General features: G+C 34.7%; 3 protein-coding genes across 3 annotated transcripts in view; 2 read left to right on the forward strand and 1 right to left on the reverse strand.

Moving 5' to 3' along the window:
• Positions 1-1,016: 1,016 nt before the first annotated feature.
• LOC128025842 (NAD-dependent protein deacetylase sirtuin-1) lies at positions 1,017-10,797 on the reverse strand. The gene is made up of 9 exons (XM_052612396.1): positions 10,494-10,797; positions 9,395-9,511; positions 9,081-9,319; positions 8,843-8,995; positions 7,198-7,345; positions 7,016-7,095; positions 6,188-6,374; positions 4,268-4,843; positions 1,017-1,974 (listed from the first exon to the last, which is right to left on the reverse strand). The coding sequence occupies exons 1-9, from the start codon at positions 10,765-10,767 to the stop codon at positions 1,712-1,714; spliced, it is 2,037 nt and encodes a 678-aa protein (XP_052468356.1). The 5' UTR covers positions 10,768-10,797; the 3' UTR covers positions 1,017-1,711.
• A 676-nt stretch (positions 10,798-11,473) lies between these two features.
• LOC128025845 (dnaJ homolog subfamily C member 12) lies at positions 11,474-14,285 on the forward strand. The gene is made up of 5 exons (XM_052612401.1): positions 11,474-11,604; positions 11,927-12,005; positions 12,959-13,098; positions 13,185-13,281; positions 13,366-14,285. Exons 1-5 carry the CDS (start codon positions 11,527-11,529, stop codon positions 13,437-13,439), a joined length of 468 nt encoding a protein of 155 aa, XP_052468361.1. The 5' UTR covers positions 11,474-11,526; the 3' UTR covers positions 13,440-14,285.
• Positions 14,286-15,825: 1,540 nt separating this feature from the next.
• The window catches only part of LOC128025847 (cytochrome c oxidase subunit 5B, mitochondrial-like), a 4,708-nt gene continuing 3,975 nt past the window's right edge, over positions 15,826-16,558 (forward strand). Inside the window, exon 1 of the mRNA XM_052612404.1 lies at positions 15,826-16,003. Coding sequence (XP_052468364.1) covers positions 15,907-16,003 — 97 coding nt within the window. The 5' untranslated portion in view covers positions 15,826-15,906. The remainder of the gene's footprint in view (positions 16,004-16,558) is intronic.

The raw sequence follows: 16,558 nt of genomic DNA on the forward strand, positions 1-16,558 counted from the left end.
CTATGTTCCTCCAGATCCACTTCAGCTCATCGTTCACCGCATCATGTTTTCCCTTTCACTTTCACTCTTATTTTGTTGTCAACCCGAAGCGAGATCCAACATGGACTTCCGTTACATGGCGGACGTGTCAAAACAACAGTCCCCATGGCAAAATAAGAGTCCGTCATCGGCATAAATATCGTATTTATTTATCCATTTGACCTTTTGAAGATAAAACTCTTTTTGAAATCTTGCCTTTCCTACTCCAATTTACTGACATTTAAAACGAAAGCATTACTCAAAATCTTAATGAATTTGTAATATATTACAACTATATTCTGAATATATAAATAAAATCATTTAAATGATTTAAATAATTAAAAAAAGATTATGTAGTTTAACAAAAAATTAATAAAAAATATAAAAATGTTAACAAAATATTATAAATTTTTATTAATAAAAAATATTTTTTATGAACACAAAATGCTTTCAATTCTATTTAAGAATTATGAACATATTTATATTCATTAAAATATTCTATAAGTCTTAATGGATTTGTTATAGACACTTGCTAGATCCATTATATATATATATACACATACATACATACATATATATATATATATATATATATATATATATATATCTTAATATATTCAAACGGTCATTTCCACCAAAAAAAGGCTGCAAGGTGAGTTATTTAATCAAGGATTGTAATTTGTTTAGTAATTACACTAAATTATTGCTAGTTGCCTTTTAGTCATCTATCATATCCTTGAACTTGAAACTATAACTGCAATATGCTTTAATAAACTACATAAATAGAAAACATGTGACCTCACGATTCAAACATGCAATAAATATGCAGTAAATAAATACAACGGTACGAAATAGTTTAGAAATGCAACTGTGGTCAGGCCTACAGGACTACCTATGATTTTCATATTATATTACGAAGCAGAATACTTCTCTATCATTCTTAATTCAAACTTGCATGCATCATGAATGGGCGAGTGATAACAGTCAAAAATGCTACATTTGTGAAGTCAAAAAGTATTGTTTTACTCTTTTGCAGCATTGCCAATCCACATTAACGTAAACACAAAATCTGACATAAATTTTTTTTTTTAAACATTAAAAAAATGAGTTTAAGAACATACAACCAAAACTGCATCCTCAGCATGAGGGAATCGTGAATTCGTGCTGATATTAAAACTTAACAGTGTTATAAAGATTTGAATGCACAGTCAACGAGAGCATTAACCAAACAAGCATAACCAAAAACTGATTCAGAACTTACTAAGTGCTTGAGGACAGGAATGCATGTAAATAATGTCCTGAAAACATCTGTTAGATGACTAGAGTATAAAAGACTTCAACAGTAGGCTGACCATAGCTGCCAAATGTCTGAAAATGCCACGGTTTGGTGAACATACTGGACAGATCCAACAAGAAACAATACAGAAAAGTAATCTTTGGTTTGAAAATCATTCCCTTTTTTATCCCAAGCAATTACATAGCAAGTTCAATTCTCAGGCAGAAACATTCACCGGAATTAAATGCATATTTTACATCTAAAAATGCAAAGGTGAAAAAACAAAAAGGGTTATAAGCCGAACAAAAGAAACAAGTTGCATGCATTAGAAGACATAACAGGATGTTTAGGAGGGAGGGAAATACAAAAATATATAAAAGAGGCTTGAGTAGATTAAATGCAGCGAGTGCTGGTGAGTTATTGTGTGGATGGTGGGTCTGTTTCTGCTGTGCAGTCTGTTTGAAGGCGTTTGTGTTCATGGTCCTGTACTGTCTCTGCCTGGCCGTCTGTTTCTTTGTCTTCTTCTCCGTCACTGTCTTCATTCTCCAAAGCGTCTGCGCTGCAGCGAGAGCAGTCACTGTCACTGTCGCAGGAACTGGACGTCTCGTCCTCTGAACTCGAGTAGACCTCTGCGCCGTGGAAAATGTAGCGGTTCGGTGCTTGGAATAAATACTGTGAGGCTGCAAAACAGAAAAGCCACAAATTAAATCATGCATGCAATAAGTGTTCGGACACTTCAAATCTACCAAGCATTTATAAAAATGAATATCTGATGATCTTTTTATATGAACGGTGTCTTTATGAGAGATGAAGAGAAATCTTATAAACTCACTACTACCAAGATCACTTCAAACAATTTAAATTTAAACTTATAAAACATTAAAGAAAAATAATAATAATATATATATATATATATATATATATATACATATATATATATATATATATAAATTAAAAATAGCATCATAATAAAAATTTAATTATATAAATAAAAACTAAAATAGTTTTACGTAACGAAAAACTTTTTTTTTTTAGAATAAAAACGATTATCAAACATGGAATGATCGCTGCATGTCTAGCCCCTCCCACTGGTTCTACAACAATGCCTGTCTAGCCTCGCCCACCCGTTCTAAATCACTGCTTGTTTAGCCCCGCCCACCCGTTCTAAATCACTGCCTGTATAGCCCCGCCCACCCGTTCTAAATCACTGCCCATCCTAAATCACTGCCTGTTTAGCCCCGCCCACCTGTTCTAAATCACTGCCAGTTTAGCCCCGCCCACCCATTCTAAATCACTGCCTGTTTAGCCCCGCCCACCCGTTCTAAATCACTGCCTGTTTAGCCTCGCCCACCCGTTCTAAATCACTGCCTGTTCTAAATCACTGCCTGTTTAGCCCCGCCCACCCATTCTAATTCACTCCCTTTTCTAAATCACTGCCTGTTTAGCCCCGCCCACCCATTCTAAATCACTGCCAGTTTAGCCCCGCCCACCCGTTCTAAATCACTGCCTGTTTAGCCCCGCCCACCCATTCTAATTCACTCCCTTTTCTAAATCACTGCCTGTTTAGCCCCGCCCACCCATTCTAAATCACTGCCAGTTTAGCCCCGCCCACCCGTTCTAAATCACTGCCTGTTTAGCCCCGCCCACCCGTTCTAAATCACTGCCTGTTTAGCCCCGCCCACCCATTCTAAATCACTGCCAGTTTAGCCCCGCCCACCCGTTCTAAATCACTGCCTGTTTAGCCCCGCCCACCCGTTCTAAATCACTGCCTGTTTAGCCCCGCCCACCCATTCTAAATCACTGCCTGTTCTAAATCTAGAGCTGTAATCGGGCCTTAAAAGTTAGGCCCGACAGGACCCGAGCCAGACAGGTTTCGGCCCGAGCCCGACAAGTACATTTTGATTGACAGCTTTTTTAAAGCCCGAACCCGTTTACAGCCCGACATTATTCAAATGTGCGCACGCACACAGCTCTTTTGCCTTTTGTCAACAATGAGTAATTTATTCATGTTTTTACATAATTTACTCATAACTAAAGTAGACTAGACCACTTGGAAGTTGGAATAAAGAAATAAAATAAGTCCTCTGTGACATCGTAACATCTCAGCATTCTAGACATAGGCTCATTTAACCTATAAATAGACCAACGCACCAATAAAAACGAGTCATTAAAAAAAAAAATTAAGATAAATTTTAAATTAAGATGGGTATTTGGCAATAACGAAACTAAGATAAAGGCTCCGCCGGATTTGCTGTATTTAATAAAAGAATAATGCCAACATTAGCGTAAATACTCTGTCAACATTATGCATTTAAGACTCAATGAATATTTAGTTATCATTTGAAAAACCTTTACTCACAGAGATTAGGCTAGGTCTACATGTTTTTATGGAGGAAAATGATTGAATCCACTGTAGATGTCTTCAGCGCGTTCCTGCATTCACTGATGGTGCGTCTTTATTCACTCATTATTCTCATTATAAACATGGTCCAAACTTTTCCACACCTCAGAGTTTGCTTTAGTTGCTGGTGCAACCAAAACGTAATCACCAGAGGCAAGCCTCCGTTACACCTGCTCAGCATTCATTTTCGCATCTTTCTCGCGCTAATCGAAACCCATCACATGACCGCTCGTTTACCTCGCAAACCGGAGCGCAAACCGGAGCGCAAGCCCGAGCCCGGCCCGAGCCCGCGTAAGATGATAGAAATTAAGCCCGAACCCGACCGAACCCGTCGGGTTCCGACGGGTCCCATCGGGTTCGGGCAAAGATCTTCAGCTCTATCTAAATCACTGCCTGTTTAGCCCCGCCCACCCATTGTAAATCACTGTCTGTTCTAAATCACTGCCTGTTTAGTCCCACGCATACATTTTAAATCTCTGCCTGTTTGACTCCGCCCACCATGTCTACATCACAGCCCGTTTAGCCAATATTCGTTGATAATTACAGCAGGTACATCTTAAAGATGGGTTTACCTCCGAGTCGTTTGCTAATTGGACTCTGACAGATTCGGCTTCTCCAGCACCGTCTCCGCACTTCAGCATGGTGAGGATCAGCCGTTTCTTCCTCCTTCACGTCATCAGTAGTGTCCAGTGCTTCTGTAGGGTCACACGCTACTCTCCTCTCCGGACTGGGACTCGCCGACTTCGGAGAATGTTCTTTTGGGTCTGTGTTAGTTTCCGGTGCCGGCTCTGGATGAGGGCTTGTTCTTCGTGCTGCTGGGGAAGATGCTGTTTCCGGTTCCTCCTCTTTCTTGGGAGACAGTGAATCCTGACATTCAGTGTTTGGGACGTCCTCTGACGCTCCTGAGACGGGCCGAGCGTGATCTTCAGGCCCCTGGGGGTCTGTGGACGGGCTCTCAGCGGCCGGTTTCTCCGTGATCTCGCTGAGACGGGACGAGTTGTAGCACAGCTGCTCGAAGTCGCCCCCCAGACGATGGCAGAGTTCGTTCACGATGACGTCACAGTCTCCGAGCAGCTCCACGTCGAAGTTCAGATGCGGCAGCGGCTCGCGGTTGATCAGGACTTGAGGCACGTCATGAGGAATAGAGCCTTCAGAGCGAGACAGATGTATAAAACAAATGAAAGGTAAAATTACTAAACAAAAAAAACAAAAACAAATTTTAAACCATACAATGGAATATTATAAGAAAACCATGTAAATTCTATGTAATAGCACAGTTTTCCATACTTCCACGCTTCCATAAAGCGAATTTATTAAATCAACGTTTTTTTTAAGACTTATATAACGTTTTTATTATTTATTTTAATCATTAAAATTATTTTTTATTTAAAAAAAACAAATACAACAATTACTAAAAGATTTAATTTTTACAAATATTTTTAAAAAGTATATTTAATGAAATGCAATGAGATATTGAAAACCTGATTGCTTTTGTTTTAAGCAACTTTTATATGCAAGTTTTTTTGTCTTTATTATTTTTCAATTTTTTTATTATTATTTAATAATAATAAAAATATAAATTTAAATAACTAATTAAATTTTTATACATTAAATATATTACTTTTTTATTATATTCATACTTATTTTAAATAAATTACAAAAATAAATATAAAAAAATATATTTAATGAAATAACATTTATGCAATGAGTTTTTTGAAATGTAAAACTTTACAAAAATTAATATCGGACTGCTTTTTTTGCCTTTTTTATTATCATTCATTTAATAAAAAATAAGTAAAAATAATTAAAATAACAAAAAAATTTTATACATTACATATATTTTTGTATTTAATTTAAATGCACCATATTTATTTTAAATAAAACAAAAAATAAATACAACCAAATACAATATTTAAAAATATATTTTTATGAAATTGCATGCAATGCGTTTTTAAAAATCGAAAACTTTACAAAAAATAATTATATCTGATTGCATTTGTTTTACGCATCTTAAATTTAACACAACACAAAAATTACAAAAGTAAAAGAATATAAAAAAATATTTCAATAAAGTATATATAATAAAAATAACATTTTGAAAAAGATTATTTAATTTGTTTAACTACATGCAAAGTGACAATTAACTGATATTAGAGAGAAGCGTAAACATGGAGACGTGTTATTAAATAGAAATATTAAGTTCACAGGGGGACAAAAATAAGTAATTTTTTAGAGAATCGCTGCTGTATATAAATACCTACCAGTATCAAAGCATCATATATGAAAACACAATGACGCCATCTTTAGTATCCACTAAATTGCTGATTAAGCTTCAAAAACAACACTTGAATCTGAATTGCTCTACATTTGTTTTTGTCTCAATCTGACCTGATGCATCATATCTGAATAGTCACACAAAATAGTTAGTTATCAAGCACAATAAGTCTATTTTCACATGCAAAAGCAACCCGGATTACTGCAGACATACGCACTGGGAATGAGAGCCACCGGCCGCACTTTCAGCGAGGAGCCGATCACGATGAGAAGATCCACTTCATCTTTATCCTGCTTCATGGCTCTGTGGAAAAACTCTGGAAGGTTCTCACCAAAGAAGACAATGTCTGGTTTCATAATGGCATATGGGACATCCGCCGGACACCTCGGACAGTGAGGAACAACCTGCAGCAGAACAACGACGGTTTCATGAGCCACGACACAAACGCAGGCACATATTAAAGGAGCAGCTCAATCAAAAATGTAGTTTTCTGCTCATTTTACACACCCTCGGGGCATTCGAGATTGAGTTTGTTACTTCATCAGATTTGGAGAAATGTAGCATTGCATCACTTGCTCTGCAGTGAATGGGTGCCGTCAGAATAAGAGTCCAAACAGCTTATAAAAAAACAAAACAATAATCCACATAATAATACTTCTTCCAGTGAAAAAGTGCATCTTTGTTGTCTCTCACTTCAAAATCCAGCCACATATTTGTTTAGAGCTGTTTAAACACTGCAGATTTCTCTCCTGATTCAGTGTTATTATGGATTATAGACTTTAAAAACATCTTAATGCTGGATGTGTTTCAGCGTTTGTCTTCTCCAGATGTTCACTGATGGACTGGAGTGCTGTGGATTATTGTAAGACTCTCATTCTGACGGCACCCATTCACTGCAGAGCAAGTGATGCAATGCTACATTTCTCCAAATCTGACGAAGAAACAAACTCATCCTGATCTCGGATGATCTGAGGGTGAGGACAGTTTCAGCAAAGCTTCGTTTTTGGGGTGAACTGTTCCTTTAAATGTTCATACTCAATCATACCTGGTTGAATATATCCTCCCTTATGGCCTCACAGTCAACCTTATGTTTACAGACAAGACAGGAAGCAGTCGCAAAAGAACCTACAATTAAACCGTAAAACACAGAGGATAAAGAAAGAGTCTAGATAGTGACTGAATATTAAACTCTAGGTTTATTAGAGTAATTATCACTAGTAGATGTACCATGACACTGAATGATCTTCTGGATCCCAGCCACCTGCTCCAGCGTGTCGATATTCTGAGTGTAGTTCCTTAATAACCTTCCCTCCTTATCCAGCATCGAGATGAACCTGTGACATGGAGACGGCTGGAACTGTCCCGGGTAGATTTCCTACATCATGAGCACGATACACATGATATTGGTATTTATCTTCATGCATAGATTTAATGGCATGCATGCAATTTTCAGAAATAAGTGCATGCAAACACATAAATGTAAACTTAGATATCCCAGGCGATTAATCACAATGCATTAAGACAATTGTTTTGTACTACAAGTAGATTTTTTTAAAATGCTATGTTTAGATATGCAAATTATGAATTATCTGATTAAATATTGACTTATTTGCATACATTTCCATTTCGATTTTGATATTAGAGTTAGTTTTTTTTTTTCAGAGGGGATTTTGCATGTTTTTCTTACGACTCCATGAATTTAAAAATACTGTCAGCGGTCAGGAAAAAACATTTTCACCTTGTTGTTAGGACTAAAATGTTATATATAATATAGACAAACCGCTCTTTAAAAACCTTCAGAATATAGACATATATATAGGAATAAAGTGTTTTTCTCATTTTGAGAAAATTGCCTTTTTAAAAAGATGTACTGTAAAAATCTACAGAGGTTAATAGATAAAGTGCAATAATAAAATTAGGCTTTTGATAGATTAACAAACCCTTCCATAAAAACCTTTAAAGTTTGGGGTCAGTAAGATTTGTAATGCGTTTAATAGACGTTTCCTCTGCTCTTCAAGGCTGCATTTATTTGATTAAAATACAGAAAAAACAGTAATATTGTGAAATATTATTACAATTTAAAATAACGGATTTCTAGTTAAATTTAATCGAAAATTTAATTTATTTCTGTGATGCTCCGCTGTATTTTCAGCATTATTCCTCCAGTCTTCAGTGTCACAAGATCTTCAGAAATCAGAATAATATACTGATTCATATTGCTTAATATTTTTTGGAACATGTGATACTTTTTTCAAGATTCTTTGATGAATTTAAAGTTAAAAAGAACAGCGTTTATTCAAAATAGAAATCTTTTGTAACATCATACAGTTTGTGGTATTTTTTTTTTTTTTTTGAAAGAAATGAATGCTTTTATTCAGCAAGCATGTGCTAAATTGATGAAAAGTGATGATAAAGACTTATATTGTTGGAAAAGATATCAATTTTAAATAAATGATGTTCTTTTTAACTAGAAAGAATCCTGAAAGAAATTACACATAATAAATCAGTAGATTATTCTGATTTCAGAAGATCATGTGACACTGAAGACTGGAGGAATGATGCTGAAAATACAGCGGAGCATCACAGAAATAAATTACATTTTAATGTATATTAAAATAGAAAAGCATTATTTTAAATGACAATAATATTTCAGAATTTTACCGTTTTCTCTATTTTAGGAAAAATAAAAGCAATGTGATTGAAATCTAGTGCATTTGTGCATTTAAGTGCATTTACTTGGTTTTCTTTCAACTCTGAAATGCTATAGAAGCCTAAATTGACCAGTGCATGAAAAAAAAGTGCATGCAGTGTACTTGAAAAGCATCAACGCAGTAATATTTTTCCATTTATGGCAAGACGCAGTGTTTCGAACCTTGGCAAATTTGAAAAAAGGCCTAGGATCTCTTCTAAAGTAGTCTATGTCGAACATGGCCTGAGGATCAGGGAGGTCAGGAAAGTCCACAGCGAGTCGAGCGTATATACCGTCTCGAGACCGAAAATCAGGAATCCCACAGGAAACAGACACCTGAGGAGGAACAAGAGGAGAATTCAACATCCTGGAAACATGCTGAGAGTCTGTGTGTGATTTAAAGTAGATCTCAGAGACGCACCCCGGCGCCCGTGAGCACCAGAATCTTCTTCCTCTCCGTCAGGAGCCGCACCACGTCCTCCAGCGTGTTGACGTCTTTGCGTTTCTTTCTTTTGGGCGGTTCTGAGATGTTGATGATGATCTGCCACAGCGTCATGTCGTCCAGATCCGCCGGGAGAACCGTTTCGGGGAGCAGGTCTTTCAGAATGGCCCTCGGGTCGGTTCCTCTCATGATGTGCTGCTGAATGAACCGATACGAGCCTGAAAGACAACCAGACCTCAGTTTAACTCACAAAACACACACCTCACACGGAGGAGAGCACTGACTGAGCTTACCGATCTGTGGCTGAGGCGTCCAGTCACTGGAGCTGGCACGAGACGAGCAGTCGTCATCATCATCATCATCATCATCATGATGAAGAAGATCAGGTGATGTGAAACCATTGGGATGGTCTGTGTGCAAAACAGACAAAAACACGATTTCAGATCGAGTAACAGCAACTATAGCAGAATAAATGGATATTTAGTGCTTAGAATAATGCATTTGATTCTATATTTGATTCATTTATTTTATATTTTAATTTAATGAAAAAATATTTTAATAATTATGCAAGGTAGAACAAGACTGTGTGTTGATGTTTTGTTTTTTTAATGTGAAATTTCAGCTGGTTTATTGAACCAGTTATTACAAAAAAATATGAATGCATTATTACAGTGACTAAATGCTTTTAATAAAGCATGCAAATAAATGTAGAAAGAAAGCATGAAATATTTATAAAGTTGACAAGACAAGTGACAGAAGTGTGACATGCTATATATTATTGTATAAAAACAATAATAATATGTAATGACTGAGAAAGTAAATAATATTAAATACATAACAATAATAATAGAATGAAATAGAGTTTTAAGTAAAATAAAATAATAATAAATATATAAATAATTTAATATATTTAATAAATACGTTAATAATAGTAATAAAAACTTAATTATAAAACTAATTGAAAACTAAAGTTATTAGATAATTATTACTTATAATTACAAGATTAAAAATAACATTTATTGAATCATTATTTAAAATATATGAAATAATAAAAGGCTTAAAATCGAAATAATAATAGATAAAATATATATTTAAAAAAAAAAACATTTAAAACAAGTTTTTTAGTATCAAATAAAAGTTCGAACTCCACCGATGATGATAATAATTAGCAACTGAATAATTAAACAGATGTTTCATAAAATAAATAAATGATAATAAAAAATTGTTAGTTGCTATTATATTGAATAATAATACAGACCACACTAAAGTAAAAACAGGGTAAAACGGAGTGAACTGTAGTGAACCTGACTGTGGGCTCAGCATGAGAGAAAACTATCTTAAAATCTCCCAAAATAATGAGTAAACGGACTCGAGCGCTCGGGACGGTCGTACCGGAGAGCTGCGGCTCAGGCTCGGTCTCGGTGCGGCGTTGATGGTTGTTGTTGTTCAGTGAGGCCTGATGGGACTCGGTCCTCGGCGCCGGTTCCGCCTCCATCGGCTCGGTTCCGGCAGCCGCGCTGTGCTCCGGGTGACCGGGCGGATCCAGGGATCTCGGTCTCTTCGGAAGCGGCTCGGCGTCGGCGGTGTCGGCCCGTTGATTCTCGCCGTCCGCCATCTTCACCAGGGAGTGAACGGAGGAGGAGCGAGAGGACCTTCCGGTAATCATGTGACGTCACGTCACGAGCAGACGGACAGGAGCAAATCAAAATGCATAAATACATTTATCTTTCTCTTTTAAGTTCTGTTAATTATTATTATTATTTTAATTGTGTTTGAATTTGTACTTACGAACTGTGTACATGTAAGAAATATGCTGTTGAATCCTGTTTGGCAGTAAAAAAAAAACTCTACAGAATAGCCAAAACAACATGCTAACTATTTTGAAATAGTATACTATTTTAACACACACACACACACACACACACACACACACACACACACAGAGAGAGAGAGAGAGAGAGAGAGAGATTTAATTGTATTTATTTCACAAATTATATATATATATATATATATATATATATATATATATATATATATATATATATATATATATATATATATATATATAACGTTAGATGCTTTGAAAATATATAAATAGTGCAAGTGTTAGAGGGCCTTTTAAAAAAAGTAAATAAAAATAATATAAAAAAAATCACGGAGTGAAATCAATCATTATCTGTGTTTTAATACACTCACATAAAATCAAGATGCATCAAAAGTCATTTTGTTTGTAATTTTTTACAGATTTCAATCAGAAGTCTGGTATTTTAGTGTATTCGGAGCGTCTGCGTCATTTAAAAGTACCTCTACCGTAAAACTCCAAATAGCTGCGCGCACGCGCGCTCTGTAGACCGCGGCCGACAGACAGCGGGACTCGTGCACGAGAGTTTACGGTATTGTCGTGTAGCGGTGGAGTGTAGGAGGCATGGAGTCGATCCTGAGCTGCAGAAGGGAGGATCTGGAAGATTATTACGGGCTTCTCGGCTGCGATGAACTCTCAACGGTGAACACGCGACTCTCTACAACTCGTCAGAGTTCCTTGACGGCTTGTGTTCGATTATTTCCGCTAGTTTATAAAGGCAACGTTTTATTATTATAATCGCAAATGCAACATGTGTGTTCGTTTAAGCTATTGTAAACAATGTAAAAACATTTGATAATTGCATTAACATGCATGTGACAGAATAAAAGTTGATAACAGCAGAACAGCATATTGATTTGTGTGACGTCAGTGATCATGCTGGTAATAATAACTGATTTAGTTTCATCGATGTGTGTTAGAGAGTCATCACATGCTCATCTGTGACACTAATCATCTTCTTTAGACTGAACAGATCGTGACTGAGTTTAAAGTGCGAGCTCTGGCCTGTCATCCTGACAAACACCCAGAGAACCCCAGAGCAGGTAACACACTCACTCATATTCTCCACGATTAACATATTCATTTGAATGAGTTGCAATGATTTTTGTCTGAAAACATTCACAGTTGTTGATTTAGATTTTCCAGAAGGTTGTGACTTGTTTCCCATAAAATACCACATTTTGGACTATTATTGATCTGTTTGAATCAATAATTTACAAAAAAGTAATTTATATAACACATATATTATTACACTGCTGTTCAAAAGTTTGAGATCAGTAATGTGTTTTAAGGAAGTCTCTTCTGCTCATCAAGGCTGCATCTATTTGATTAAAACACAGAAGAAAAACTGTAATATTGATAATAAATTAGCATAATAACAACAGTGTATAATATATATTAATTTACAATAAGATGTCATTTTAAAACAACTAAATTGTCTAATTATAATTTATATAAAAAAGTCAACAAAGTGTTTTAGTAATTAATGCAATAAAATAAAAACATTTTTTTTTTATGAATGATTAATAATTATTATTTTTTTAAATATAATATTTAAAGATTCAATTACAATGGATTGTGTTGGCACGTTTTTAAATTACCTTTTTTTTGTAATTTTTTTTTTAATAGTTAAATATTTATAATTTGTTTTTTGGTAAATTTATTTTTTAAAGTTTTTTTTTATTATATTTTATATTTTTTTTATTTTTATTTTTTCTTGATTCGCACTCACCTAAAATAACATGATGACATATTACAAAGAAACAGAAATAAATAAAAATAAATATATATATATATATATATATATATATATATATATATATATATATATATATATTTTTTTTTTTTTTTTTTTTTTTTTTTTTATTATTATTATTATTATTATTATTATTATTATTATTTATTTTATTTTATTTTTTTCAATAACTGATGAGTTATTCACAGTAAGCCCAGGAACATTAATAAAGGAAGTTTCTCACACATGAACTCTTCACAGTGGAGGACTTCCAGAAGCTACAGGAAGCTAAAGATGTTCTCACAGATGAGAAGAAAAGAAAGAGTTACGATCTCTGGCTCAGAAGTCAGATTGTAATCCCGTTCAGCGAGTGGCAAGCGCTCAGTGACTCCGTTAAAACAGTGAGTCTAAGTTAGGTGATATATTCATTATATTTAGAACATTTTATAATAATTGCATTACTGTATTCCCGAAAATCACATTTCAGTCAATGCATTGGGCTTCGAGGAGCAAGAAAGAGCCGATGCTTGAGGCTGCAGAAGATCCAGCGGAGGAGAAACCGTCTGAATCCTCGCTGCCATCCAGTAAGAGACTGGTTTTATGACTATTTACAGTCCTTCACTTCTAAAGGATTGAGTTTTTTTGACTGTTGTGTTTCTGTTTCACAGCGGATCATCGGTTTCGCTGGACTGGTGCAGCTCCTTCAGGCCTTTTACACAAGTTCAGGAACTATGAAATATAATGCATATGTTCTGTTCTATTCTATGCTTTTGTGTGTAAGTGCATGTGTTCCAAAGTCATTTACTTTTCAATGTTTCAACATTTATGGCATAACATTGACTTTCTCTGTTTCTTTGTTTTGTTGGATGTTAACATATGTGCACGAAACCAGGAGCACAAAACCAGTTATGCATCATCTGAAAGCTGAATAAATCATCTTTCCATTGATGTGTGGTTTGTTAGGAGGACAATATTTGTCTGAGATACAACTATTTGAAAATCTGGAATCTGAGGGAGCAAAAAGCATGTATTAAAGCAAAAGAAAATCTAAATATTGAGAAAATCATCTAGAGACTTATGACTGGTTTTGTGCTCCAGAGACACATTTATTGATATTAATATGCCTTAAATGCCCTATCAGAATCATTTTCCTGAATTATGAGTAAAACATGTTTTCAAGCCTGCAGATTTGCACCAGAAATAATTATAAAGTTTATTTGAATTAATATGTGTCATGAATAATTTATTGAATGGATATATCACTAATTAAATAATAATAATAATTAATATATAACCATAAAAATCACATTCAATTAATAAATGTAACAACATATAAGCCAGGAGTGTCTTAAAAATATCACTTTTTTATTCATAATTTTATTTTTAGAAACAGAATGTAGAAATGTGTTTATGATTTGAGTTCCTTGTGCAATCAACATTTTGAGGCATATTTATATACACATATATGTGTGTGTGTAAAGTATGTGTATCTGTGGTCACTTCCATTCCAAGTGTTTCTATATCTGTGTGTGTTTGTTGTTCTTAATTGTCAGCCAATGTTGCATAAATAAAACTTTGTATTGTGAAATAGGTGAAATATTTTTTTTTTACATACAGTAGATATACTGAGCCAATCAAGGGATTTAAAGGGACAGTAACCTCTAAGATGAAGATTCCACTGGATAAACTCAAAATATTCCAACACAACTGAAAGATGTAATTTGAGTTGATGGAAGAATGTTATTTTAAATTGAATAGTTTATTCAGTAGAATCTCACTTGATTCTCTTTCATGGGTGTAGAGTTTAGGAGGGATGATTTCAGTTCATCAAACCCTTGCCATTTCTTTACTAACATGAGGGATCCAAACTGTGATATAATTCCATCAGCATGAATAGTTTTCAAGTGGGGGAGTGATAGAGGTTGTATTTTTTTTCTTTAAGATTATAAATTAAATATTTTTATCTATTTACTTTTCTACTAATTCTTTCATTTTGTATTAAACCTTTATAAACCTGCAGATTGTTCTTCTCACGGAACTAAAGGCATTTTTCTATCCATCCATCCATGCCAAATCTGTTTGAATCTGTTGGTTTTCCTAAATGCATTTTTTTTCCTAACAAATTTACTACTATTTTTATTTTATTTAGACATTTTTACATTTTAAATTAATCAGATATCGACTGACTTTTTCATCAAAATGACTTTTGATGCATCTTGATTTTATGTGAGTGTATTAAAACACAGATAATGATTGATTTCACTCCGTGATTTTTTTTATATTATTTTTATTTACTTTTTTTTTTTAAAAGACCCTCTAACACTTGCACTATTTATATATTTTCAAAGCCTCTAACGTTATATATATATATACATATATAATTTGTGAAATAAATACAATTAAATCTCTCTCTCTCTCTTTCTCTGTAATCAGATATCTTTCTGTGATCCAAAGCTGAATTTTTTTTCTTTCTATTTTTGACAGAAATTAATACTTTTATTCAGCAAGGATGTGTAGAATTGATCAAAGGTGACAGTAAGGACTTTTACTTCTATTTTGAAAAAAATATTGTTCTTTTTAGCTTTTTATTATCATCAAAGAATCCTGAAAAAATATCACAGGTTCCCCCCAAAAATATTAAGCAGCAAAACTGTAACAAATCTGCATATTTTCTGATTTCTGAAGATCATGTGACTCTGAAGACTGGAGGAATGATGCTGAAAATACAGCTGTGCATCACAGGAATAAATTACACGTTAACACACATTCACACTGAAAATCATTATTTTGCATTATAATAATATTTGACAATTTTTCCCCCTGTAATTTTGATCAAATAAACGAGCTTTAATGAGCAGAAGATACTTCTTTAAACAACAATACAAATCTTACTGACGCCAAACTTTTTGAACAGCAGTGTTTATTTATTTATTTAAATATTTTAGTTAAATCGGTTTAAATCTTCCGGTGTAAATTAAAGGCAGTCGGAACAGATTTCACTTTTATTTTATTGTCCTCTCCAGTTACACCTGTCCGCTCTTCCTTAACCGCGTGTTCATTCATTGGTCAAAATCCAGCGGATCTGCTCTGTGATTGGTCGGTCCCACGTGTCAATCATTCCAGTGACTTTCACTGACTCTAGTTCACACGCTGTTGTGACCGTCGGCGGGTCGGGAGCGCGCATAGAAGACCCCAAGTTTAAAGTCAAGATGGCAAGTAAACTCCTTCTGAGAGCCTGTCGGCTGACTCTGATGGGAAAACAACACATTTTAATGAAAACACCTCAGCGTGCGATGGCCAGTAAAGGTGAGACACATTCTATAGAGCTCCCTCACCATTAACTACTGATATTATTTATGCACGTACAAAAATAAAGCAATATTTCCTGTTGTCCTGTTATTGTCCTGTTATATATTTTTGAATGAGTGACACATGAATGCTCTAATACAGACATGCTATCACACAACAGAAACCGCTCATTAATATCTCAAGAACAAATTAAAAAAGTAGGATTATGTAGGACATGACTTAAAATAATAACGTGGAGGCTCGTATGATATACAAGCAGTGAAATTAATCAAGGTCATTTGCTCTTGCTGCTGTGGCCTTTCTTGGCACTGAACTCGTGTTCGTGTGCCAGTGACTCTGGATCATGGCGCTCTCAGTGAAGCGCAGGGCGCCGCTTTATTCAGCCGCTGTTTGGCGACATCTAGTGGACACACTCTGTCATCGCAACCTCAAGTCCAAAACATTACGATTATGATTTATTTTGGATTTTAAACATAAAATTTATTTGCAGTAACATGCTGGTGACGCTCTAAATTAGTAACATTAACATTATTCAGGTATATACTATTTATA

The sequence above is a fragment of the Carassius gibelio genome, chromosome A13 (assembly GCF_023724105.1).
Source record: "Carassius gibelio isolate Cgi1373 ecotype wild population from Czech Republic chromosome A13, carGib1.2-hapl.c, whole genome shotgun sequence".
In the NCBI taxonomy this organism is placed as follows: Eukaryota; Metazoa; Chordata; class Actinopteri; order Cypriniformes; family Cyprinidae; genus Carassius; species Carassius gibelio.